General features: G+C 43.9%; 1 protein-coding gene across 4 annotated transcripts; it reads left to right on the forward strand.

Moving 5' to 3' along the window:
* Positions 1-20: 20 nt before the first annotated feature.
* Positions 21-27,956, forward strand: LOC121281731 (tumor necrosis factor ligand superfamily member 13B-like). Of its 4 annotated transcripts, none has more exons than XM_041194638.1 (6): positions 21-344; positions 6,808-6,943; positions 11,198-11,254; positions 13,070-13,185; positions 16,740-16,890; positions 25,977-27,956. In XM_041194638.1, exons 1-6 carry the CDS (start codon positions 99-101, stop codon positions 26,090-26,092), a joined length of 822 nt encoding a protein of 273 aa, XP_041050572.1. In that variant the 5' UTR covers positions 21-98; the 3' UTR covers positions 26,093-27,956. The 4 variants fall into 4 exon arrangements, with proteins under 4 accessions (XP_041050572.1, XP_041050573.1, XP_041050575.1 ...); XM_041194639.1 differs by having other exon boundaries at positions 13,073-13,185; XM_041194641.1 differs by lacking the exon at positions 11,198-11,254.
* Positions 27,957-27,980: the final 24 nt, after the last annotated feature.

A 27,980-nucleotide genomic window follows, 5' to 3' on the forward strand; every position in this document is an offset into this window, starting at 1 on the left:
TCCCATTTCAAAATAGTGCCTTCTGTCATGTGAACTTCCTCTGTTGAGTAAAAGAATTGTATCAGGGTGACTTGGACTAAAAAAAATAATTATTAACAATGCAACCCAAATGTTGGATTAAATTATCAGACTCAAGGACCAGATCTACCTCGAGAGGGCTGGTTGGGATTGTTGTTGTTCTCTTCTTGGCTGTTTTATGCTGTTTGTCACTGCTGGTGATTTTACTGCAGCAAATAAGTGACCTACGGAGTGAACTGGCAAAAGTCCACAAACAGCTTCATGTTTTTAACAAGAGGGCAAGAATAAATCTTGAGGATGATTCAGTGGAACATGAGAAAGAAATGGTAAGGAAAAATTTCCACTCGATCTCTCAGATTGTTTTCACTTGCAGAGCTTTCTCAAAGTGCTGTTCTCTATTCTCAGTTGTCAGTCATTCTTTAATAGTATGCCTCCTCTCCCCCTCACCAATTTAGTGTTGATGAAGCTAAGAAATTGGTCATTCTCACTAATTAATGGCATTTTCATTCATGGAGCTCCTTGGCAGATATAAAATAAGTTATTTGAAGGATATACTTCCCTTTATTGTCATATCAATTATAGTGCAATTCACATTTAGTTGGTCAAATGGGCAGATAAGTGGCAGAAGGAATTTAACCCCGAAAACATGAGGTGATACACTTTGGAAGGAGTAATTTGACAAGGAAGTATTCAATGAACGGCATGACACTAGGAAGCTCTGAGGAACAAAGGGACCTTGGCGTGTGTGTCCATAGACATCTGAAGGCAGAGGGGCATGTTAGTGGGATGGTGAAAAAGGCATATTGCCTTTATAAATCGAGGCATAGATCACAAAAGTAAGGAGGTCATATTGGAGTTGTATAGAACCTTGGTGAGGCCACAGCTGGAGTACGGGTGTGCAGTTCTGGTTGCCATATTATAGGAAGGATGTGATTGCACTGGAGGGGGTGCAGAGGAGATTCACCAGGATGTTGCCTGGGATGAAACATTTAAGTTAGGAAAAGAGGTTGGATAGACTTGGGTTGTTTTTGTTGGAGCAGAGAAGACTAAGGGGCGACCTGATCGAGGCGTACAAGATATGAGGGGCATAGGCAAGATGGATAGGGAGCAGCTGTTCCCCTTAGTTGAAGGGTCAGTCACGAGGGGACACAAGTTCAAGATGAGGGGCAGGAGGTTTAGGGGGGATGTGAGGAAAAACTTTTTTACCCAGAGGGTGGTGACGGTTTGGAATGCTCTGCCTGGGAGGGTGGTGGAGACGGGTTGTCTCACATCCTTTAAAAAGTACTTGGATGAGCACTTGGCACATCATAACATTCAAGGCAATGGGCCAAGTGCTGGTAAATGGGGTTAGGTAGGTAGGTCAGGTGTTTCTCACGTGTCAGTGCAGACTCGATGGGCTGAAGGGCCTCTTCTGCATTCTGTGATTCTGTGAACTTATAGAGTCATAGAGGTCTACAGCACAGAAAAAGGCCCTTCGGCCCATCAAGTCTGTGCCAGTCAAACAACTACTTAACTATTCTAATCCCATTTTCCAGCACTAGGCCCATAGCCTTATATGCCATGGCATCGCAAGTGCACATCCAAATACTTAAGTGTCATGAGGTTTTCTGCATCTACCACCCTTTCAGGCAGTGAGTTCCAGATTCCCACCACCCTCTGGGTGAAAAACTTCTTTCTCACATCCCTCTAAACCTCCTGCCCTTTACCTTAAATCTATGCCCCTTGGTTATTGATCCCTTCCTGTCTACCCTATCTATGCCCCTCATAATTTTATACACCTCAATCATGTCCTCACTCTCCTCTGCTCCAGGGAAAATAACCCCAGTCTATCCAGCCCAGGCAACATCCTGGTAAATCTCCTCTGCACTCTCTCTAGTGCAATCACATCCTTCCTATATTGCAGATTCCAGAACTGCACGCAATACTCTAGCTGTGGCCTAACCAGCGATTAGGTTCCAGCATAACCTCCCTGTTCTTATGTTCTATTCCTCTGCTAATAAAGGCAAGTATCCCATATGCCTTCTTAACCACCATATCTACCTGTCCCGCTGCCTTAAGGGACTAGTGGACATGCACACCGAAGTCCCTCTGATCCTTGGTACTTCCTAGGGTTTGTAACCCTGTCAGTAACTTATTCCACCGTGCCCCAGTAATGTGACTAAACCTCAATGTCAGAAGGAAACCTCTCCCCATTGCACCAGTTTATGAGTGTAGCTGTCAATTTAGACCAAATATTTGGACAGTTTTATTTAATGTTCTCACACCACAAGAAAGTGAATTGAAACTTCAGAGGATAGTTTTTGTTCCATTAGCTTGGACGAAATTGGAATCCAAATGCCCAGGATAAAACATTAATGCTCCAAGTGCTCTGTTACCCAAAAACATAGCAGCACTAAACTAATTAGGCAGTAGTAAGATGGCACAAGAAAGTACTGTTGCATCATATTGGGTTTCAATTTCTCCCGTTGGATAGACTTGGGTTGTTTTCGTTGGAGCAGAGAAGACTGAGGGGTGACCTGATCGAGGTGTACAAGATTATGAGGGGCATGGACAGGGAGCAGCTGTTCCCCTTAGTTGAAGGGTCAGTCACAAGGGGGCATAAGTTCAAGATGAGGGACCGGAGGTTTAGGGAGGGATGTGAGTAAAAACTTTTTTACCCAAAGAGTGGTGACGGCCTGGGAGGGTGGTGGAGGTGGGTTGCCTCACATCCTTTAAAAAATACAAAACAAAAACAGAATTACCTGGAAAAACTCAGCAGGTCTGGCAGCATCGGCGGAGAAGAAAAGAGTTGACGTTTCGAGTCCTCATGACCCTTCAGCAGAACTGTGAATCTTAGGAAATGAGTGAAATATAAGCAAAATATAAGCTGGTGTGTGTGTGTGTGTGTGTGTGGGGGGGGGGGGGGGAGGGGGGGAGAGAAGTTGGGGGTGCTGGGTTGGTTGTAGGGATAAGCAAGCAGTGATAGGAGCAGATAATCAAAAGATGTCACTGACAAAAGAACAAAAGAACACAGAGGTGTTGATTTTGGTGATATTATCTAAATGAATGTGCTAATTAAGAATGGATGGCAGGGCACTCAAGGTACAGCTCTAGTGGGGGTGGGGTAGAAAGGCTAGAAGGCCATAAAAGATTTAAAAATAATGGAAATAGGTGGGAAAAGAAAAATCTATATAAATTATTGGAAAAAACAAAAGGAAGGGGGAAGAAACAGAAAGGGGGTGGAGATGGAGGAGGGAGTTCAAGATCTAAAGTTGTTGAATTCAATATTCAGTCCGAAAGGCTGTAAAGTGCCTAGTCGGAAGATGAGGTGCTGTTCCTTCAGTTTGCATTGGGCTTCACTGGAACAATGCAGCAAGCCAAGGACAGACATGTGGGCAAGAGAGCAGGGTGGAGTGTTAAAATGGCAAGCGACAGGGAGGTTTGGGTCATTCTTGCGGACAGACCGAAGGTGTTCTGCAAAGCAGTCGCCCAGTTTATGTTTGGTCTCTCCAACGTAGAGGAGACCACATTGGGAGCAACGAATGCAGTAGACTAAGTTGGGGGAAATGCAAGTGAAATGCTGCTTCACTTGAAAGGAGTGTTTGGGCCCTTGGACGGTGAGGAGAGAGGAAGTGAAGGGGCAGGTGTTGCATCTTTTGTGTGGGCATGGGGTGATGCCATAGGAGGGGGTTGAGGAGTAGGGGGTGATGGAGGAATGGACCAGGGTGTCCTGGAGGGAACGATCCCTACGGAATGCTGCCAGGGGGGTGAAGGGAAGGTGTGTGTGGTGGTGGCATCATGCTGGAGTTGGCGGAAATGGCAGAGGATGATCCTTTGAATGCGGAGGCTGGTGGGGTGATAAGTGAGGACAAGGGGGACCTTATCATGTTTCTGGGAGGGAGGGGAAGGCATGAGGGCAGATGCGTGGGAGATGCGCCGGACACGGTTGAGGGCTCTGTCAACGACCATGGGTGGAAAACCTCGGACACGGTCGAGGGCCCTGTCAACGACCGTGGGTGGAAAACCTCGGACACGAGGTTGTTGTTGTCTGGCGCACTGACCTCTACCTCGCGGAGGCTGAGCATCAACTCGCAGACACTTTCTCCTACCTCTCCCTGGACCATGACCCCACCACTGAACATCAAGCCATTGTTTTCAGGACTGTCACTGACCTCATCTCCTCCCACAGCTTCCAACCTGATAGTCGCCCATACTCGGACGGCCCGCTTCTACCTCCTACCCAAAATCCACAAACAGAACTGTCCCGGTAGACCGATTGTGTCAGCTTGCTCCTGCCCCATGGAACTCATTTCTCATTATCTTGACTCTCTTCTCTCTCCCCTTGTCCAGTCCCTTCCCACCTACATCCGTGATTCCTCTGACACCTTACGTCACATCAACAATTTCCAGTTCCCTGGCCCCCAACCGCTTCCTCTTCACCATGGACGTCCAATCCCTCTACACCTCCATCCCCCACCAGGATGGTCTGAGGGCCCTTAGCTTCTTCCTCGAACAGAGGCCCAAACAATCCCCATCCACCACTACTCTCCTCCATCTGGCTGAACTTGTTCTCACACTGAACAATTTTTCCTTCAATTCCTCTCACTTCCTCCAAATAAAAGGTTTGGCTATGGGTACCCGCATGGGCTCCAGCTATGCCTGTCTCTTTATAGGGTATGTGGAACATTCCTTGTTCCAGTCCTGCTCCAGCCCCCTTCCACAACTCTTTCTCTGGTACATCGATGATTATTTCGGTGCTGCTTCTTGCTCTCGTCAGGACTTGGAAAAATTTATTAATTTTGCTTCCAATCTCCACCCCTCCATCATTTTCACATGATCCATCTCTGACACTTCCCTTCCCTTCTTTGACCTCTCTGTCTCAATTTCTGGTGATAGACTCTCCACCAATATCCATTACAAGCCTCCCGACTCCCACAGCTACCTCGACTACAGCTCCTCACACCCGGCTTCCTGTAAGGACTCCATCCCATTCTCTCAGTTCCTTTGCCTCCGTCGCATCTGTTCTGATGATGCTACCTTCAAAAACAGTTCTTCTGACATGTCCTCCTCCTTTAACCAAGGTTTTCCACCCACGGTCGTTGACAGGGCCTTCAAACGTGTCTGGCCCATCTCCCGTGCATCCGCCCTCATGCCTTCCCCTCCCTCTCAGAAACATGATAGGGTCCCCCTTGTCCTCACTTATCACCCCACCAGCCTCCGCATTCAAAGGATCATCCTCCGCCATTTCCGCCAACTCCAGCATGATGCCACCACCACACACATCTTCCCTTCACCCCCCCACCCCCGCCGGCAGCATTCCGTAGGGATCGTTCCCTCCAGGACACCCTGGTCCACTCCTCCATCACCCCCTACTCCTCAACCCCCACCTATGGCACCTCCCCATGCCCACGCAAAAAATGCAACACCTGCCCCTTCACTTCCTCTCTCCTCACGATCCAAGGGCCCAAACACTCCTTTCAAGTGAAGCAGCATTTCACTTGCATTTCCCCCAACTTAGTCTACTGCATTCATTGCTCCCAATGCGGTCTCCTCTACGTTGGAGAGACCAAACATAAACTGGGCGACTGCTTTGCAGAACACCTTCGGTCTGTCCGCAAGAATGACCCAAACCTCCCTGTCGCTTGCCATTTTAACACTCCACCCTGCTATCTTGCCCACATGTCTGTCCTCAGCTTGCTGCATTGTTCCAGTGAAGCCCAACGCAAACTGAAGGAACAGCACCTCATCTTCCGACTAGGCACTTTACAGCCTTCCGGACTGAATATTGAATTCAACAATTTTAGATCTTGAGCTCCCTCCTCCATCTCCACCCCCTTTCTGTTTCTTCCCCTTTCCTTTTGTTTTTTCCAATAATTTATATAGATTTTTCTTTTCCCACCTATTTCCATTATTTTTAAATCTTTTATGCCCTGCTAGCCTTTCTACCCCACCCCCACTAGAGCTGTACCTTGAGTGCCCTACCATCCATTCTTAATTAGCACATTCGTTTAGATAATATCACCAAAATCAATACTTTTGTGTTCTTTTGTTCTGTTGTTTGTGACATCTTTTGATTATCTGCTCCTTTCACTGCTTGCTTGTCCCTACAACCACACCACCCCCACAAATTCTCTCTCTCTCCCCGCCCCCACCCCCCCTCACCCCAACCTTGAACCAGCTTATATTTCACTCATTTCCTAAGATTCACTCAGTTCTGCTGAAGGGTCATGAGGACGCGAAACGTCAACTCTTTTCTTCTCTGCCGATGCTGCCAGACCTGCTGAGTTTTTCCAGGTAATTCTGTTTTTGTTTTGGATTTCCAGCATCCGCAGTTTTTTGTTTTTATCCTTTAAAAAGTACTTGGATGAGCACTTGGCACGTCATAACATTCAAGGCTATGGGCCAAGTGCTGGTAAATGGGGTTAGGAGGTAGCTCAGGTGTTTCTCACATGTCGGTGCAGACTCGATGGGCTGAAGGGCCTCTTCTGCACTGTGAGATTCTGTGATTCTGTGAAAATGTCACCTGAGTTTCCGGTTCCAGATTTCCATTTTGTGAGTCCTTGGGAAGTGCAGGTGTTGAACATTGACCAGATTAAGATCAGATTCATGACTCCCATTGTAGATTAGTGTGTTGGCATTCAGTTAGTATAGACATAACGCATGAAGAATGATCACTGGGATAAGTAATTAGAGGACAGCCATAACCTGTTGAATAAAACAGCAACAAGAATCAGCTCTTGATTCTGGGGGAGAGGAGAAAAACAAAGGGAATAACGTTTCAAGACACATTTTCTTTACAATTCTCCTTAGGAAGACCTGACTGAAAATCTAAAAAATAACAATAATGCCAAATTCCAAATTAAAGAAGAGTTAACTGAACTGAATGAGAAGAACTATGAACTCAGGAGCATCTCAAGGAAAAGAAGAGAGATAAGATCCTGTGAAAGTAAGTGACAGATTATAAAATGACATTCAAAATGGACCTAAGAATGGTGTAGGTTTCAGCATTTTCGAGTTCTGATACATGGGGCACGATTTCCCCACAGGAGCAGGAAAGAGAGGTCTGAACCATTTCTGGGTCCCAAACCGCATCCCCCCACCTCACCATAAGAAAAAGTCACCTGCCATGATTTTCAAGGTGGGGGAGGGGGGGAGCAGGGGTAATCTTTAATTGGCCTGGAGACAGGCTTGCCATCCAACTGATGATGGAGGGCGGGCTCATGAAGCTGGAGGGTCAATCAGAGGCCCTCTAGCTGGGCTCTGTGGAGGGTAAGGGTGCTTCAAAATGGAGGTACCCTCTCTCTAAAATTTTTAAACTTCAATTAAAAAATGTATCATGCAGCAAGAGCATCACTGTGTTGGGGGGAGCCCCTCCACTGGATGACCTGTGGCTACTCCTGCACGAGGATGGGCAGAGTGGACCTCTAGGCCTGCCTGCAGCACTGCACCCTCTCGCCCTGGTCTGCCACTGGGAGGCAGACTCTGTGCATCTAGACTGGCCCCCATCAAATGTGGGGACCCGGAGTTCAACTGGAAAATCTCAGCTGGCCTCCTTTAATCTTCCTCAATAAGTTCTTCATGAGCCATGATGGCCACATGCGGGTGGGTAGCCCTGCCACCAACCCCCCCCCGCCACCCCCCCCTCAACCACATCCCGCACCCCCCCACCCACCCCCTCCCGCATGCCCTCCCCCATCCTTCCCCCACGAAAATGACCCAGGAACAGGATGGAGCTGGGGAACTAACATGTCAGACAGCGAGGCTATTTTTAGCTCTTGCCTGCCTCCGATCCCAGCCCGCTGGGGAATTTAGCCCATGGTGTCACAATTTTTCCCACAGGCTGAGTTCTTGATCTCAGTTGGTGTTTTCAGAGGGGAATGCCAAGCAGGGGTTGAGTATTTCCCCACACAGAGGGAAGACAATACAGAAGGCAAGTTGACACCAGGGCTGTTCTCGTACAGAATCTTCCCATTAAATGTGAATGTTCCGTGACAAAGGTTATAAATTTTTTCCAAGTATTCAGAAACTACCAGTAACAATACAGAAGTAAAATATAAATGTTAAACTTTTTCCAGCTCAACTTCCACCCTCCAAAAACCTAAGCTTATCCAAAACTCTGCTCCCTGTCGCCTAACTCACATTAAGTACCACCCAACCACCATGCCTGTGCTCTCTGACCTACATTGTCAACTGGTTAAACGATGCCTTGACTTTGAAATTCTCATTGTTTTCAAATCCCTCCATTGCCTGGCCCTTCCCTATCTCTGTAATCTGCTCCAGTCCTACAATCCAAGGCAATCCACATTCCTCCAATTCTGGGCTCTTGAGCATCCCCAGTTTTCATTTCTCCATCAATGGCAGCTGTGCCTTCAGCTGCCGAGGCCAAGATATGGAATTTCCTCTGTAAATTTCGCTGCCTCCTTCCCGCTTTTTCCTCCTTTAGGACTCTGTTTGCAACCTCGCTCTTCGAACAAACCTTTTGTCATCTGACCTAATATTTCCTTATGCAGATTGGTGTTGAATTTTGTTTGGTAACATTCCTGTGAAGTATCTTGGGAAGTTTTACTGCATTAGAAATGCTTTATATGTGAAAATTGTTGTTTTATAGTACTATGCATAGTGGGCTATTGAGCCATACAGAAATATCAGGGGTTTGATTTTTAATGAGTTTAGCCTGAGCAGCAGCTAAACATTGGCTTCAATGCCCCTAGACTGGAAAAATCAACTAGATTTCCTGTTCTTGTTCCCTGCCCAGGGACTCCTGCTTGGACGTATGCTTGCGTAGCAACCGGCTGATCACTAGGTTGGTCCCTGCGATGACTGGGTTTTCCAATGATGAGAGGCTGAGTAAATTGGGCCTATACTCTCAAGTATGGAAGAATAAGAGGTGATCTTATCGAAATATACAGGTCTCTGAAGGAGTTTACGAGATAGACACTGAGAGGTTGCTTCCCCTGGCTAGGGAATCTAGAATATGGGGGCACAGCCTCTGCATCAAGGGTCGATCATTTGGGACTGAGAAGAGGAGAAAGTTCTTCACTTCAAGGTTGTGAATCTTTGCAATTCTTTACCCCAGAGGGTTGCGGATGTTCCATCGTTGCATATGTTCAAGGCTGGGATAGTTAGATCTTACATCTCTTAGGGAATCAAGGGATAGGGGAAGTGGGCAGGATCGTTGAGGCAGAAGATCGGCCATGATCATATTGAATGGCAGTGCAGGCTTGAGGGGCCTTATGGTCCACTCCTGCTCCAATTCCTTATGTTCTTAAGATAGGTTCTGCTGTATGTCCCCCATGAGAAATAGACTGCTGTCACTCACTATCTGTGCTCATACATGAGGAATGGGATATCTCGAGGCTGTCCATGCATGTTCTTTCATAACTGCTTGAAGTTTCATGTACCTGCCCATAATGGAGCCAGCCACACTTTCATAAAACTGGAAATAGCCATACCTGCATCGGAAAAGTTCCAACAAACTTACAACAAAAGCTAGCCTAATGATGTACGCACATCTGATTACAAGCAAGCTGAGGTATACTGATAGTCAAAGCTCTATAGACAACTTGACAGAATGGGGAAAATTTTGAGCCAAGTGGGTTTGGGTTGGATGGGTGGGATGGTAAAATGTCCAAAACCAGAAACCCAATCTCAAATCCTGAGAATTGCGTGTAGGAGCTGGGATGGCGTTGGGCAACCAACCCACTTCCTGGAGGCAGATTTGAAATTTAAATAAGGCAGCAAGCCTCATATTTAACCACAATTTTAAATTTAATTCTGGCTGTACAATGTTTCCGGGCCTCAGGAAAACTAGCGGCCGAGAGTGAGACTTTCTGGATCCAGGACGTATGTGCCTTTTCACTTATCTGCTGGATCCAGTGTACTTGCATCACCAACACCACCATGATTGGTCAAACCTCAACCCTCCTTCTGTTCTCCCCCCATCCATCCCCTCACTCTGGCCCTTCCCATCTCTTCCACAAGGCCTCAGATCACCCTCGGCTCCAGCCCTCGATCGATCTTCTGGCCTCCAATCACCCTTCTGGCCTCTAATCTCATACCTGGCCTGGACCCCAATCTTTCCTCTGACCTCACCCACACCCCAGACAACCCAGGCCTTTCTGATCCTTCTCTTCTTCCTCTCCTCTCCTCAAATCCAGCATGGCGCCACTGCCTACCACCCAATGGTCTCATTGTGGCTGGCTGCAGCTGGGAAACAGAGCTAAAAGAATGTTGATCAGGTCCATCTGTTAAATTCAGTAGGACCCGCAGAAAACTTGTTCTTCCAGGTTTCCCGACCTCAAAGCATTACCCCCTCCCCCTTCCTCTCAGTCCCTCCCTCCAGCTCTACTTCTCGGCTCAGTAGGGCAATTCAGGCTAAGGGCGAATCAGCAACCTGTTTTACACCAAGCTAATTTTCAGCTCATTGGCTTAACTGAAAAATAAAATTGGGTGCAGCATTAGTCAGCTTGTCGATTCATTGTCAGCCCGTGTTGCAGTACTGGCAGTAGCTAATTACATTTCCAAGGTGATGCAAAACAGGTGGGGACAAATTTGAACAGGACTTTCAAAGGCTTAATTCCTTCATCCTGTTGCCAATGAACGATGAGCATGTAGGCCTGGGTATAGCTGAAGTGGAGGGCTACTGTTATCCTTTTCCAGTTATTCTTTCTTCATTCACATATATGCACAGACTCCAGCACACCAATGTGACACAATACTCTAGATATGCATGGTATGAGCAATGGGAGTTGCGTGGGACCTCGGGTTTTGAGGGGAGGGGAGAGAATCTACTGCATGTGAGGACAGAGACCTTATTAAAGGAGAAAGAATAGACCCCATTGTAGGAGAAGGGAGGAGAGATAGAGACAGCTTCTTTTGCTGAAGGGCATGGTGGCAACATGATAATGAAAACTAGCTGCAGCTTGGATCATTAATGCTTGAAGTTGTTGTTTGAAGGTCATGTCAATCCTTGGTAGATTGTAACCAAGAAGGAGGCTTTATTAAAGCCCCATACTGGGTTTCAAGTTTCATGGGTGTGGAATGGTTGAGTCAATTCAGGCTGTATTACATCATTGTGAGTATAAAAAAGGGGAACCACAATCTACAACATAACTCAAAGCATTCATGTTAATCATTTATCAGTGAAGAGTGTGGTAATAAATTGCAATTAATGGAATATTAATCAATCTTTTCTTTGTAGAACAGCTATCATTCCTCCAGCTGATTCCTAATGCTAAGAGAAGCATAACTCTGCAAGGTAATTTACCAGGGCCTGTTTTGGTGTTGTGAATACTATGTAAAACCCTGAAATATAATTTCTAGGGCCTCTGCTTTTTTAAATCTAATTTCCTTTAGGATCCCCTGGATATCATATATCAAGTCCTAGCACTTTGAGCTTTTTTAACTTAATGACTTGTTTCATACATGCCCTTTTATTTACTATAATAGTTTTAAGCATTTCAGGCTTTACTTCCTCCTTAGTATCATTCTCTTCTATAAATGCTGAAGCAAAGTACTTGTTAAGATTCTCCATCAGCTTCTGCTTGTTTGCTACCAAATTACTTTCCTGTCCTCTCAGAGGTTCCAATTCACAGTTAATAGTCAGGAGTACTGATCAAGACATGAAACATTTGGTACAGGAGATAGAACCTTGAGGATATCTTTTATTGTGGTGGCAAATTGTGATCAAAACAATTTACATTTATGAGGCACATTTAATATGGAAAAATGGTCCAAGACACTTCACAGAGGCATAAAGAAATAAATGGATGCTAAGAAGAAGGGAAGACTAAGAAAGATGACAAACTTGATTACAGAGTTTTAAGGATGCTCTTACACAGAGGGGTCTGGAGTGGCTCATGGGTTTAGGGAAAAATTGCAGAGCATTGAGTGTTTTAATAGCATAGTTTTCCGAGGTGCTCATGTGTGTTAGAGTGGAAGATGCTCGCTGAGCATTTCTTTCAGTTGCAGGTCCCATGGGACTACACTCTCAAAAGTGAAAATAATTCCTCTCAACCACTTCCTAATCTTATCATTTTGTTTCACTTTCCTCCTCCTACATCCACTCAATTTTAGTCAGTGTTATAGATCAGTGTCTTTTTACACCAATGCTTTTAAGGTCAGCACCACAAGGTGTAAAAGATAGGGGTGTGAACATACATCCCTGCCCTTGGTGACAGTATCAATTGGTAATCCATCACATTGCCAACAGTGACTTCAAATTATAAACAGATTTTTTTGTGACTACCTAGAGGAGGTTGCCTTCCTCTAGCTTCCAAACCCGCTTGTCAGTGAAGAAATTTATGATATTGAATTTGCCCGCCAAATTCATCTCACAAGAATGCTCTACAATTAATACTCTTCAATCCCCAATGATAATCAGGCAAAGCGGTTTCCCAACCAATCCTGTACTAACAGTTGCTTTTTATTCACATTTTTACTTTTGATTAACATTGTAATCAGGTTAAAGTTTAAAGACTTAGTTCGCTTTTTACTGCCAGATCTGGTTATGCAAACTAGGTACATAGTGACATGGTGCATTAATGTTCCACAGTGCAAGAGATCAGAGAGTAGGACATGAGTTCTAATATTTTCCAAAATGTGCCAGCAAGTCATATGGGGTGGGTGGTTGGGGTTAGGTGGGGGCAGGTGGAAATTGGAAGCTGCTACTCTATTGTTCAAGCACCAAACAAGTCTCATATGCCCAACCACTTTTCCTCATCTCTTCTTTGGCCAGTAACAGTGTTTGGCAGAGATCACATGCTTGTTTTCTCAATTCATAAACAACAAATGCATCCATTATTTATGAATGAAGTGAAAAATATTAAAGTGGAGTGAAATATAAATTTTAAGAGATCAGTATCAATGTTTCAAACTGTTTAAATAAACTACTAATACAACCACGAATGCAAATTCTTAGAAAATATGTATGCATTCATTGTGTTTTCTTTTCACATTGTTGTTGGTTTAACTCAGCCAGTATCTGCAAATCCAATTATAATAGCTATAACATCCTCACAACTGCAATAATGTTCTTGCTTTGTTCTTCATTGCTACATCAATGTTATATCAGCAGATGATTCAACCTTTATTCCTTGGAATGTGGCTTCAAAGAGGGGTGAGGCATTGGAGGCAATTTCCAATAAAATAGTTGTGAGAGAAAATGGCTATTACACTGTGTACAGTCAGGTAAGCACCAACGTAACAGCAATTAATGAGCTCTAGAGCTGGTAAAACTGGACAAATTTGGGAAGTGAGGTTTTTAGTAACTTGCAAATCTTAAATGTGGTTACAAACTACAAATTGTGTCTGCTTAAGTAGAATTTTCCAGTTTGGACTTTCTCCCAGCACTTTCCTGTTAAGTTCATGGTTATTTATGGTGAGACAGTGACGTAATGGTATTGCTGGACTAGTAATCTGGAGGCCCAGACTAATGCTATGGAGACATGGGCTCAAATCCCAACACAACAGCTGGTGGGATTTACACTCAATTCATAAAATCTGGAATTAAAAGATAGTTTCAGTAATAGTGACCATGAAAACATTGTTTATTGTCGTAAAAACACATCTGGTTCACAAATGCCCTTTAGAGAAGGAAATCTGCCAACCTTACCTGGTCTGGCCTACATGTGACTCCAGATCTGACTCTTAGCTGCCCTCTAAATTGGCCCAGCAAGCCCCTCAGTTCAAGGACAATTAGGGATTGGAAACAAGTGCTGGCCTTGCCAACAATGCCCACATCCTATGAAAGAGTAAATAAATAAAATATACTTCCAAAATCAGAGCATAGGCATAGTTGCTAACCCTCCAGGATTGCCCTACAATCTCCAGAAATCAGGTATTAATTTCCTGGATATTTTGAGTAAGCTGAGAGAAAAAATAATCATAGGGTCACAAAAAGGTATTTTTTATCTTCTTTGAGCATTTTTGCTTATTCGCTATAAAAATATTGCAGATGGAAAAAGCTTTGATTGGGCAGGAAGATTGGAGGTGGGAGGTCATATGATAATACCTCCGGGAATACATCCAAGTGAAGTTGGCAACGACAAACCATGATCAGAAATCTCCAATCTTATGCATGTCATCGCTTGGATAGTGTGCCCAGGATTAATAATTACCCCTTAACTGCAGCATCAAATATTGGAAATCATGTGGGATAGCCACAATGTTGTTTTTCCTCTTTTAAACAACAGCAAATGTTAAGTTTTCAGATAAACGCATAGAAGCTATAACTAATTGACTTAAATAATACATAAACACAATACAAACCAGAATATATAGAGTATAATATTGAAATACAATAATAGCATCAGTCCATAAGACTGTCCTTTTTACAATGTATTTCTCACAACGCTGGAGAAGCATGTCGGGGCATTCCCAGATCGATAGAAATGTAACGTATTCAATTTTGATGGACAGTTGATTCACATCCTGCTGCCTGGAGATATTTCGTCAGGAGTCCAAACTGGCCCAGGCTGGCTCATGCCTAGGAAGCAGAACAAAGGAAAACCCTTGCACAACGGTAGGGAGAGGCAGGCCCTACACAAAAAATAGAGAGAGGCAGGGCCTCGGCCAAAGGCAGAGAGAGAGAGAGAGAGGCAGGCCCTGGGCCACGGACAGAGAGGCAGCCTACCACGCTGAAAGCAGAGCAGAGTTAAGCCCATCCTTGGGAAGATGGAGCAGAGCGTGTCAATAATGAAGCTAAATTGTACTATGCCTGCAGAAATAGGTAAAGTTTGAATTACTTCAAGTTTAATTGAAATTAAGTCAAAGTTTGAGAGGAAGGATTGCACTGTTTGCAGAAGGCATGACAGGTTCTTAGAGCTAAACTTACAGGTAAATGTGTGATTCACTCGTGTCGATTATGTGATAAATTTTGCTTTTAGCGGCATAAAATGGGATGGGTGAGTTATTATCATAGTGCTCATGCGACAGGATTTTTTTAGATGGAATGTGATTCTTGATCTAATGGGATCATGTGGAATATTTTGCAGTGAAATGTGATGAGGAAATTAAAATTACTTGAAAGGATTGAATAATGTAATTAGTCAATAAAGCAAATGGCAACTATCTACAAAAAACAAAAATACATAACCAATAAGACAAGAAACCAATAAGGTAGAAGAATGGCTAAACATCTATGGTGTAAGTAACACACTGGTTCACAAAGAAATTTTATTACAATGTTTTAAAATGTAACTTTACAATGTAACTAACATAACAGAACTACATTGGCAAAGAACTACAATTGGAGCATACATTTACTAATGTTTTAAATGATTTAATTCCTTCTTCAGGGTGTCATTTTTAAAAGGATCTTGATATCAGTATTCTCAATGTAGTCTTACCCTCAGAATTCAAAAGAAAGGGTTATTGTTAATTAAATGCATTTTAGCTTATTTTGCCTTTTATCAGTGAATAGACATGACATCAGGGAAATGGCTCGAAGAATTTGAGGCCAGCTATACACAGTAGCTGGCTAACATTAGTAATTAACAAAGGGTAAAAAAAGTTACAAGTCAGACAGTTTGAGGAAGTACAGTTATCAGTAGATAGTTTAGATTATGTTATGTTTATTGGGTTTCTTCATATCAGTCCCTCCAGTGATGTCAAAGACAGTTTATTTTCCTCTAATCTATATTTGAAGAAATACTGCTAGAATAAGGTTATGCCTTAACACAGTTTCTAGTTATTCAGAACAAAAGTGAATAATATGGCATTTATGAATAGCTGTCATTATTGGGTTAATGCAGATGTACTCTGCGGTGTCAACAAATTGATATAGTAAATTCTGATTTTGCCCTCAGCAAGAACTTACAACATCCAATTAAGGAATTGTGATAAATTCTTATGCTCAAGGTATACACAGACATACACATTCAATCATTCTGTTTAGTTCAGTAATAACACAGCCTAAGAATTCAAGCTGCAGTAATGAAACTGATTTGTATTTTTTCATAACTATGGACTCTGAATGACAATGTATAACACCTTCAATTAATAATGTTTTCAATTAGCAAACTCAGCCCCACTTACTCTAATTAACAACTCCCAACCCATCTACTCCAACTAATACCACTCCCCAACTATTCTAATTAACCCTGATCTTTACCTACTTTAATCATCAACTCCACCCACTCAAATTAACAACTATACAACTCCATTTATCCTGATTAATAACCCATCCTCATTCCAACAATTAACAAAACCCTAATCTCTCTTACTCTAATTAATAAACTGTAACCAATTAACGATCCAACCATGAGTATGGTGGCAACCTTTCAATCATTCCAACTGTAATTAACGAACAGGCCTACTTATTATAATTAGCAATTCTTAACCCCAGCTCACTGTAGTTAACAAACTTTAATCCCACCCATTGTAATTAGCAACAACCCCGAAAGATCTAATTAGTGACAGTGCCTTGAAGAACAGGGCTTCAGTATTGCCACAGTTACCAGCCAGAAAAAAAAACATGGATCCTAATCCTGCTAACAGTCAATTCCATACAAGATTTTTTTTATATCAAATTGTTTAATTTTCCAACATGTCACAGCATATTTGAACATGTGATCATCTCTAATGACACAAAGTCATAGCTCATGTCTGTAAATAAATATGATTCTGTATTTAGCGTGTTCTAATGCCAACAACAAATGAGAATTCCCAAGTTTGTTATTTCAATCTAGCAATGTATTTGTCATTTCTTCATTCTATTTATTTAATGATTGTGCATTTCGCAGGTTCTGTACTATGATAACTGCATGGCCATGGGCCATGTAGTCCGGAGAAAGAAGATTAATGTCGTTGGGAATGAGCGACGTATAATGACGCTATTTCGCTGCATTCAAAACATGCCAAATAACACAGCCAGTAATACTTGTTTCACTGCTGGTAAGACCAGAATCACACACAATGTAAACCATGTAGCCAGAAAAGCTAAATATTACTTTCTGGAATGCCGAGTAAAAACAAATGATTGACTAAACTATACGCTAACAACAGCAGAAAATGGAAAACTGATTAATGCCCCCTCAACTTCACACAGTTGCCTCCAATGACAATGACAAGAGTACCTTTGGTTGCAGCCCTGTGATGTAGATATTACATTAGCAGCGTTATTGGAGATACTAAAATCCACCCCAGGAGCAAATTTCCTCAATTGCCTCTGATTGCAAATAAAGTCAAGTGGAGTCCATTGACAACATTTATGTTCTGCCACCAGTCATTTGACCTTTCTGGCAAGCTCATGGGCCAGAGTATCTTCTTTATTAGCAAACACCTCAGCCAGAAGAACAAAGTCTCAAATATAACTTGGTACTAACAGCATATGTAAAAGTTGTACATATCTGGTTTATTTATTTCTTTATTATTTGTTCTTGGAATGTAGATGATGCTATCAAGGCTGCATTTATTGCCCATCCCTAGCTGCCCTGGGAAGGTGATGCCGGACTTTCTTTTTGAATTATTGAAGTCCCTGTGGTGAGAATGCTCCCACAAATGTGCTCGGAAGGGGGTACCTGCATTTTAGCCAGTGATAATGAAGCAATGGTAGTACAAGGATAACTCAGGATGGTGTGTGACTTGGAGGTGGTGGTGGTGCATGATCTTGATGCTTTTGGTGTTAGAGGTCATTGACCTGAAAGATGCTTGATAAGTGTTGCAATGCACCAGTTGTGAAGGTGTGGATATTGAGTGTAATGGCAATGACACCAAAGAAGAGGTCTGCTCTGCCTGAAAGCTGTCAAACCTCTTGTTCCTGCAGCTGTTCCTGTCCAACTGAATTGTGAGCATTTCATCACACTCCTGATTTGATCACTGTAGATGTCGGAGAGACCTTGGAAAGTCCGGAGATGATGGGTTAGGAGACTCTGATCGGTTGGTTGTGGGACCACTTTGCAAAGTACCCTGCCACTGTCCTGCACGTTGTCAATATAATTGATCCAGTGAAGATTAATGGTAACCCTCAGTATGTTGTTGGCAATTCTCCTGAAGATTAGGGAAGGTGTTCAAGCCACTTCTCATTAGAGACATTTATGTGGCAATAATGTTGCCATTATCTGCCATTTGTCAACCCAACTTGATATTATCCCGGTCCTTAATGGACAAGTAGCTAGCTTAATGTACCTGGGTCACTGGTGGCCAAAGTATGGAAATGGAAATTAAGCAACAATTAGCTCTGGCTGGAGTGATGGGAAGAAGTGCAGTGGAGTATTAGGTGATAGAAAAGTATCCCTGAAACTGACAGGAAGAATCTACAAGATGGTTGTGAGACCAGCCTTGTGAGTGCAGAAACTTGGGCATTATCAGGAAGAGAGGAACAACTAGATACTATTGAGATGCAGAAGCTAAGTTGGATATGTGGAGTAACAAGAAAGGACAAAATCAGGAACCAGTACATCAGAGGGTCAGTGAAGATTGTGGAAGCATCAAAGAAAGTAGCCGAGAAGAGATTGAAATGGCGTGGTCATCTGTTGTGGAGAGAAAGATAGAGGGAATGTGGTGAGGTGAGTCATGGGGATGGGACTCTCAGGAAGATGGAGGAGTGGAAGACCTAATACCAGATAGAAAAATGCAATAGCAAGAGATTTAATGGCAGAGGGATTGGAAGAGAAATGAGTGATTGACAGGCGGAGATGGAGAAGGGTGATCAACCAGCATTGTGGCAAACCCAAGTAAAATGGGAGAAGCCAAAAGAAGAAGAAGCTGTGAATGCAGCTGAACTCATCTTAGAGCAGGCCCAGTCTTGGGGTGGAATCGTCCAAGATTTGTGCTAAGTGTGCTAGCGGGTGGGAAAAAGGACGTTTAACCTGTTGGCTGCAATGGAGGTTTTTTGTGCCATATCGTCCCATTCCCAGTGACTCCCACCTCGTTAATTATGCTTTCCCCAGAAGCACAGGCTGGCAGGATGGCCTCTGATTCACCCGACCTGCCGTCACATCAGGCCTTCAGTAATCCGGCGCTATATTTCAAGGCCGCCCCTGCACAGAGCTAGCGCTTTTCAAGGGATAGGAAGTTGCTGGGAACTGGTGGTTGCCAAAGCGAGGAAGCATGCTGCCCCCAGATTTAGCAACGCTTCCCTCGAAGCATTACTAGATCCAGTGGAGGCCCACCATGATACCTTCTATCCCCCGCCCTGGGCAAAGAGCAGCAAGCAAGGTCATCAATCCAGCATGGGAGGCAGTGGCAGTGGTGGTCAGCGCCAATGCTGTGCAAAAGGGGACAGCCACCCAGTGCCAAAAGAGGATGAATGATCTTCGTTCCCCAGGATAAGTTGCTGTTCTCATCACTGTCAACTCACACACTCAAGCCCATCACACATTCACAGGGATCTCACTCACTGCCAGTTCAAGGGACATCACCATTCACTCTCTCGCACACGCCTTCATCTGCCCTGCAGATCGTGTCCTCATCCCATCCATGGCACCACTCACCACCCACACATGCCAGGCATCCTTATCATCTCACCTGGTAGGCATCCTGCTCACACTCTCTCACCTGTTTTCATGCAGGAAAAGCTGGCTCTCAACAGCAGGGAGTGGTCCCAGACTCAGGGTGGAGTGGCCCACATTAGACCCCTCAGTCACTTTGAGGAGCGTGCCATTACGCTGACTGGTGAGGACGTGAATTGTGCCTGAGGTGACAACATGGTCGGAGGCAAACACCCTCGTAAGGATCCTGCACTACATCATCCCTCTCTCAATGCAACTGTTGAATGCTTTCTCTCCTGTTTTTGACTTTGTTGTCATGCACTAATTATCTCTACGTTGGTTCACAGGGAGCTCCGCCAGGTGACTCAACACCCTTAGCCATCCTGTCCCTCAGCTCTATCCAGGTCCTCATCTCCAGCCAAGAAGACACCAACTCTATTGAAGGGTTGAAAGTAAGCAGCCTGGAAGACCTGGCACAGCGCTTACCCACAACCTCCACCAGCACGGAGACACACACATCAGTGGGACCTAGATCTAGAGCAGGATCAGGTTCACAACCTGATGGTCACTGCATGGACTCATGTCCGCAGCAGGAGGAGGCAGGTTCAGCCGAGCTCCTTGGCACTCGGAGGACTGCTGGGGTAGAGGCATCTGTGAGGTCCGAGTCAGATGGGTTACCTCTGAATTAGACCTTCTAACACATCGTGGAGAGTCAGCAGAAGGTAGGGGAACAGTTGGAAGCCGTCAACAGAGTGGCATACGAGTTGGAGGAGTGTGTCTGCCTGCTCTCTGATGAAGTGGTGCCCATGTGTGCATCTATGGAGGTCTCCGTGGGGAAGATGGCGGATGCCATGGAGAGCCTGGTCCAGCAGAACGTGGAGATGCGCCAGACCTGCACTCCATCGTGGTAGCTATGCGTGAGCTCCTGCAGTGGCAATGCGAGAGGGAAACGAGGCACCTTGACATCTCTCCAGGTGCTTCTTCCCCTCAAGAAGTCAGGCCAGGGCCCTCAGGCACCCGAAGGGAGGAGGAGCAGCAGTTGGACACCCCTAGATCATCGACTCAGGAATCTCAGAGGCTGTCGGCTCTATCTGAGGCCCCTTTTCCTATGACCCCTTCAATCTCGTTCTCTGTCACTGCAGAGGGAGCAGCTAGCCCACAGGAGGATAGCCAAAGCAGGCTGGGGCCCTCAAGGCCTCAGCTCTCCAGAGGACCACACCGAAGTCATCGGAGGCAACAGGGCCAACCATTGCATAGGCTGTCTCCACTCCTCCTGTGGCTGTCAGGGCAGTACCTAGAAGAAGTGGTAAGACTAGAAAAGTTAAGAATTTCTGATCACAAGTGCTTGCATGTGCGAACACATTTTTTTCACTTTGTAATCTGTAAATATATTCACTTTCAATGAATAATGTGTAATGTTGTCTTTCAGCTTCATTTACAGGCTTCATGAGTCCTCCCTCCCACCCACCGCATAACCCCCATCCTCCACTAGCAGTTCAGCTGCATGCAGCTGGATCAAGGATGATTCTGGAAGGAGAAATGTGTATGTGGGGGCATAATCTGCCATTTGTCAACCCAACTTGATATTATCCCGGTCCTTAATGGACAAGTAGCTAGCTTAATGTACCTGGGTCACTGGTGGCCAAAGTATGGAAATGGAAATTAAGCAACAATTAGCTCTGGCTGGAGTGATGGGAAGAAGTGCAGTGGAGTATTAGGTGATAGAAAAGTATCCCTGAAACTGACAGGAAGAATCTACAAGATGGTTGTGAGACCGGCCTTGTGAGTGCAGAAACTTGGGCATTATCAGGAAGAGAGGAACAACTAGATACTAATGAGATGCAGAAGCTGAACCTGCCTCCTCCTGCTGTGGACCTGAGTCCATGCAGTGACCATCAGGTTGTGAACCTGAGCCTGCTCTAGATCTAGGTCCCACTGATGTGTGTGTCTCCGTGCTGGTGGAGGTTGTGGGTGAGCGCTGTGCCGGGTCTTCCAGGCTGCTTACTTTCAACCCTTCAATGGAGTTGGTGTCCTCTTGGCTGGAGATGAGGACCTGGATAGAGCTGAGGGACAGGATGGCTAAGGGTGTTGGGTCACCTGGCAGAGATCCCTGTGAACCAATGTAGAGATAATTAGTGCATGACAACAGAGTCAAAAACAGGAGAGAAAGCATTCAACAGTTGCGTTGAGAGAGGGATGATGTAGTGCAGGATCCTTACGAGGGTGTTTGCCTTATGGAGCCTCGTTCAAGCACTCTCCCATGCACGTGGAGCCTTCATCCATCACACTCATCTTACAGTCCCAAGCATTTTTAATGCTGCCTGCTGGGGTTCTCTTTCAGTTGGCCATCTGAGCTGACCTACATCTCTGCCCACTCACTGATCACACTCTCAAACAGCACCTGTGTTCTAGGCTGGCGTGTTTTCCCACCAATGTGGGCAGTTAATTTGATGCAGGGGTTGATTCCGGCGTGTAGGCAAGATGATGAGATGCAAGTGCATTGAAATTATGTTTCTGATATTGGATGGTGGGAAAGGCAGCATGCCACTGGCAGGTGGGGCAGACAATCACAAACTGGTTTCATGACAATGTAAAACTGAATTTTGGCCTTCTTGCCATATTGTGCACTCATGCTCGCCATGACACCCGATAGAAAATTCTGGCCCTGACCTTAAGACAGATGGAAGATCATTGAAGAAACAGTTGAAGAAACTAGCTGGCAATATCGGATGGCTGTGATGATTGCCTTCTAAATATTACAACTATTTTCTTTTATAGCAGGTATGACTTCAGCAATTGGACACTTTTCTCTGGATCCTTATTTTGCTTGGACTCTTTAGTACCATTCTTTTTTGAATGCTACCTTGATCTCATTCCTCAGACATTCAGCTCGTGTCCCTAACTGGAACAAAAGTCTGGCGAGGTCTGTAACAAAATGAACTAAAAGTCAGCAAGCAGGTTATTGATAATTAGGTGACTGGTACTATTGTTGATTTCTTCCATTACTAAAAACAAAAAATGCTGGAAATACTCAACAGATCATGTGTGGGAGAAACAGAGTGAAAGTTTCAGGTTGATCTTTCGTAAGGACTGGAACATGTCAGGGAACAGGTTTTAAACAAGTAAAGAGATAGGGAAAGTGAGGAGAGGGAAAAGAGCAGAAGGGAAGGTCTGTGATAGGGTGGAAGACTGGAGAGATTAAACAAGATGAAAGATGATGGTGCAAGGTATAATGAGATGGTAACAGGGCAAGTAAAAACAACAAAAGATGTGTCTAGAGGAGATGAAAATGATAATGACAGGATCACTACCAACATGTGTCATCAAAAATATTGGAAGCAGAGGTCTTGATTTAACATTGTTAAGCACAGTGTTGAGTCTGAAAGGTTGTAAATTACCTAATCGCAAGTTGAGGTGATGTTCACGAACTTACTTTAGGCTTCATAGGAGGCTAAGGAGAGAGGTCAGAGTGAGAGTGGGGAGGAAAATTAAAATGACAGATGACTACAAGCTTGAGGTTATGCTTGCAGACTGAACGGAAGTGTTCCACAAAGCAGTCATCCATTATGCATTTGGTCTCCCCAATGTAGAGAAGACTGCATTGTGAGCATCAAATGCAGTATACTAAATTAAAAGTGTTTTATCTGGAAGCAGTGTTTGGTGTCTTTAGACTGTAGGAAGGGAGGAGCAAAAGGGAAGATGTTGCATCTCCTACGCTTGTATAGGAAGGTGCCATGGGAAGGGCAGCGGTGTTAGGGGTGATTGAGAAGGGGACCAGGATGTCTCTTTCGAATGCTTTCGAAAGGAGAGGCAAGGGGAAGATGTGTTTGGTGGCGGCATCATGCAGGAAGTGGCAGAAATGGCAGAGGTTGATTCATTGAATATGGTGACTGGTGGGATGATTCTAGGAGTGATTGAAAGGAAGGGGGAGAGCAGAAGTTCAGAAAATGGAACCAACATAGTCCAGAGCCCTGTCAACCATGGCGGGTGTAATCCTCGGTTAGGGAAAGAGGAAGACATATTGGAGGCATTGCTGAGGAAAGTGGCATAGTGAGAACAGATATGACAGAAACAGAGAAACTGGGAGAATGGAATAAAATCTTTACAGGAAGCAGGGTGGGAGTCAGTGGGCTTATAGCGAGTGACAACTTTACAGAAACGTATGTCCAGTTTGCAAGTGTGATCCTGAGTTTCTGGATGCCTGTCATCTCCATTCTCTGCTTCAATCCCACTCTGTTCTCTCAGTCATCAGTTTCCTACAACTGTTCTGATGAAGCTCAATATAAGTTTCAGGAACAGCACCTTATGTTTCAGTTAGGCACTTTACAGCCTTTTACAGGAATCAGCACTGAGTTCAACAATTTCAGATCATAACTTCTGACCCCATTTTGTTTTGGATGCCATCTGTCGGTGTTGATTCTGCTTTTCCCATTTACACTTCCTCTAGATCCATTTTTTGTTTCTTTACTTGCCATCTCATTTTGACTTGCACCTTCATCCCTTTTGTCATTTCATTCTTCCTGGTCTTCTACCTTATCCCTTTTGTCCTGCACTCCTTTCCCTTCCTCCTTGCTTTAAAACTTGTTACACCTCACTCTTGTTTCAATTCTGGCCGAAGGTCATCAACCTGAAATGTTAATTGTTTCTCTCTCCACAGATGCTGCCAGCCCTGTTCAGAATTTCCAGATTTTTTTTGTTTTTATTTCAGATTTTTAGCATCTGCAGTATATTGCTTGTGCTGATAGGCAAGGAATTAAATTGGTAAGATTTCCACTGTGTTTGTGGCTAAGACATACCTGGGCAGTTTTCCATATTTTAGTTTTGTTAGGGGGCGGTTTACTGGATCTGAGGTACAGGAATTCAACAAAATAACCAGAATGTCATTAAGGTCCATAGACTTTGTCATTTCTCTGCCCTCAGATGTTTTCTTACTTTGTTATGTGAAGTGAAGCAATTTGGCTGGACACTGCCTTCTATGATTATGCAGACCTTCGGAGGAGACAAGTGGGGTTATTAATCTTACACTTTTGGCTGAGGACGTTTGTGCATGTTTCACCTGTCTTGAGTACTCAAATATTGCGCTCCAACACTGTTGAAGGTGGGGACGTTCATGGAACCTTCTCTCTTTACTTGCCTGATTATCCACCAACATTCTGAATCATATGTAGTAGGGCTACGGAGCTTTGTATAGATCTGTTTGTTGTGGGATCACTGCCAATAACCTGCTGCTTTCTTTTTTTATTTTTTGCATGTAGATAGCCATGAGCTGTAGTTTCACAAAGTTGTTTCCTCATTATATGGTTGGTGCTGCTGCTGGCATGTCATTCTACTTTCCACATTCAACAAAAGTTTAATCTCCAACCTTGATGACGATGAAGGCATGAGAGATCTGATGGGCCACAATGTTACAGACTGTGATGATATGATATTGGTCTGGTGCTCCCGATGCAATCAGCGGCTCATCTACAGACAGCTGCAACTTCTGACCAGTTTAAATCCCGCCGTCTAACCGTACCCCCTTAATCTCACCCCCCTCACCTTCACCCCCTCGTCTCTCATCTGCTTACCCTACTCCTTCATTCCCTTACCCTCACCCCACTTTATGAACAGAACTCACAAGCACTATTAAAACAGTTGGAAGCCATACAATTACCCATAAAACTCCAAGTAAACAGACTCTTCAAACCAATTGAATGAACAAAGGCAAACATTTATAAAATTATTAAACTGTTGGATTGCAGCCAAAAGCCCATAAAACTCCCGGAGTAAACAGATAAACTTCAGAACTGCTATCTCAATAGATGTCTAGATTGAGCATATGAACAATTAGAAATTATCATACTAGGCTACCCTTTCAATAGTGTGAAATGTATTCCATCATTTTATCCATTAGATGATTTTTTTTACTCATCTGAAGACTTTTCCACATTTACAATGTTGATCTTTAACTTCACAGCTTGCCAGTTGGCAGAAGTAACAATCTAGCAAACGCATTGTTTAATTGGTAGTTAAACCTTTCAATCATAACACCTTACTGAACACAGACACAACTCACCTGCAGCATTTTATGATGAACTGGAAAGGAAACAAAGCCATTTTACTCACCTTTTAAACACTCCTTGCCTCCAATCAATGATTCATGCCTCCATGTAGCTGGTATAAAACCCAACAACTGCTATAGTCCTCCATGAAAATTAAAATAGCCTCCCCCATGCTCATGCAAATGGCTGAGGGCGGGAATGGAGGTGGGAATTCTGTCTGCCCTGCTCAGTAGCCATTTTTTTCTGGTCCCACCTCTGTTTGGTCCTGACTGGGATCATGATTTGGTCCCTCATTCAGATACCGCTTGTGACTCACTTGTGCATACAAATTAAAATTTACTTTAACATACACCAGCTGATGAATACACTTTGTCAATGCATTCATGATAAATCAGTTGAGGTAAGGTCAAATTAGAAGAACAGTCCTTCATAAAGACCGTTTTCAACCATCTTGTCTATGAGCTGGAATAGGTTTCATTCTTTTGTTAACTGTGTCTTTCTGGTTTAGGAATTGTGAAACTTGACCAAGGGGATGAGCTGGAACTCCTGTTACCATCACGACCCAATGCTCACATCTCCATGGAGAAAGATTCAACATTTTTTGGTGCCATACAATTATTATGAAGCAACTATTTGAGAACACAATGACAGCCCAAGAGTGGGATAATTTAACTTGAGATGCAGTTCACCTAATATGTCTCCGCTTATCTCCAAGGTTAGCATTGTAATCAAAAAACATCAACATCATTAATCAAGAGGGTGGATTTATCTGATGTCATCACAGGCTGTGAAGTATTTGTGGTACTAAGATCTGTAGTTGCTACTCATTTGCTAAAGCCTTTTGAAAGCAATTTTAATTGCACACTTCTTTGGATGGAATCTAATGGAGCTCCAAGCCCTCTCGTCTTATATGTGACAGGTTTTCTGTTTTCACTGTCTGAAAAGTAAATTGTTGTTTGCTTTCATAAACCTAACTTCCCAATGCCGCCAGATTCCCCGATCTTTGCATGTCACTTCTCTCGAGGCCTTTGTAACGTCAAGACCACATTACTATAATGAACTGCAAAACAAGTGCATAATGGACAAAACAGTGAATCCTCCTGGGATTTCTTCACTGTGTCCTATGGCAATGAGGATTGATAGACCTAGTGGGATCCTGAAGGAGGGACAGACCTTTCTTCAGGCTAAGCATTTTAGTGGCTCTATTTTGGTCTCTTCTGAGAAAACTTACTTTATATTTTGCGTGGGTAAACTCTCCAGGAAAATTACAAAAGTGGGGGCAAGGAAGGAAGAGGATCCAGAAAAGCTATGCATCATGTGATTACAAAGCTGCCTGGCACACATGACAAGATGATGAGTTTTGATACAATTTACATCTGTAACATCATTAAGATGTGTGTCCAGCAGCCAGTAGTGAATGGAGCAGAAGTTTCCACCAATTAAGAATTGGGAAGACCAAAGTCATTGCCAATCTCTGTTTCCTAGCTACTGACTCCACCCTTCTCCCAGGCAACTGTCTGAGTCTGAAACAGACTTGGTGTCATATTTGACCCCAGGATGAGCTTCTGATTGCATACCCCCACCACCAAGTTCCATCTCCATAACATTGCCAAACTCCATCCTTGCCTCAGCTCACATGCTACTGATCCATGACTTTGTTACTTCTTGGCTTAACAATTCTAACACTTTGCTGGCCAGCCTCCCATATTCCACCCTCCCCAAACTTGAGCTCGTCTAAAAGTCTGCTGTCCATATCCTAACTTGCACCATGTCCCATTCACACATCACCCCTCTGCTCGCTGACCTAGATTGGCTCTCAAATAAGCAATGTCTCAATTTTTAAATTCTCATTCTTATTTTCAAATCCCTCCATGGCCTCACTCCTCCCTATCTCTGTAATCTCCTCCATTCCTACAACTCTTCAAGGTATCTGCACTCTTCCAATTCTGGCCTCTTGTGCGTTCCCAATTTTAGTCACTCCACTATTGTTAACTGTGCCTTCAGCTGCCAAGACCCTAAACTCTAGAATTCCCTCCTTAAACTGCTCTACCTCTTTTTCCTCCCTAAGATGCTTTTCTATAGGTATATAAATAGTAAAGGGTTGGTAAAAGGAGGAGTTGGGTTGATTAGAGACCAAAGAGGAGATTTACACATGGAGGTAGGGGCATGGATGAAGTGTTAAATGATTACTTTGCATCTGTCTTTACCAAGGTCATGGTGAAAGAATTCAGACACTTGAAGGGTTTAATTCTGAAAATGAGGAGGTATTGGATAGGCTGTCTGTACTTAAAGTTGATAAGGCACCAGGATGATATGCATCCAAGAATATTAAGGGAAGTAAGACTGGAAATTATGGAGGCACTAGCTATCATTTTCCAATCTTCCTTAGATGCAGGAGTGGTGCCAAAGGACTGGAGAATTACAAATGTTACACCTTGTTCAAAAAAGGATGTAAAGATAAGCCCAGCAAGTACAGACCTGTCAGTTTAACCTCAAGGCTGGGGAAGCTTTT

Source organism: Carcharodon carcharias, chromosome 9, assembly GCF_017639515.1.
Source record: "Carcharodon carcharias isolate sCarCar2 chromosome 9, sCarCar2.pri, whole genome shotgun sequence".
NCBI classification, from domain to species: Eukaryota; Metazoa; Chordata; class Chondrichthyes; order Lamniformes; family Lamnidae; genus Carcharodon; species Carcharodon carcharias.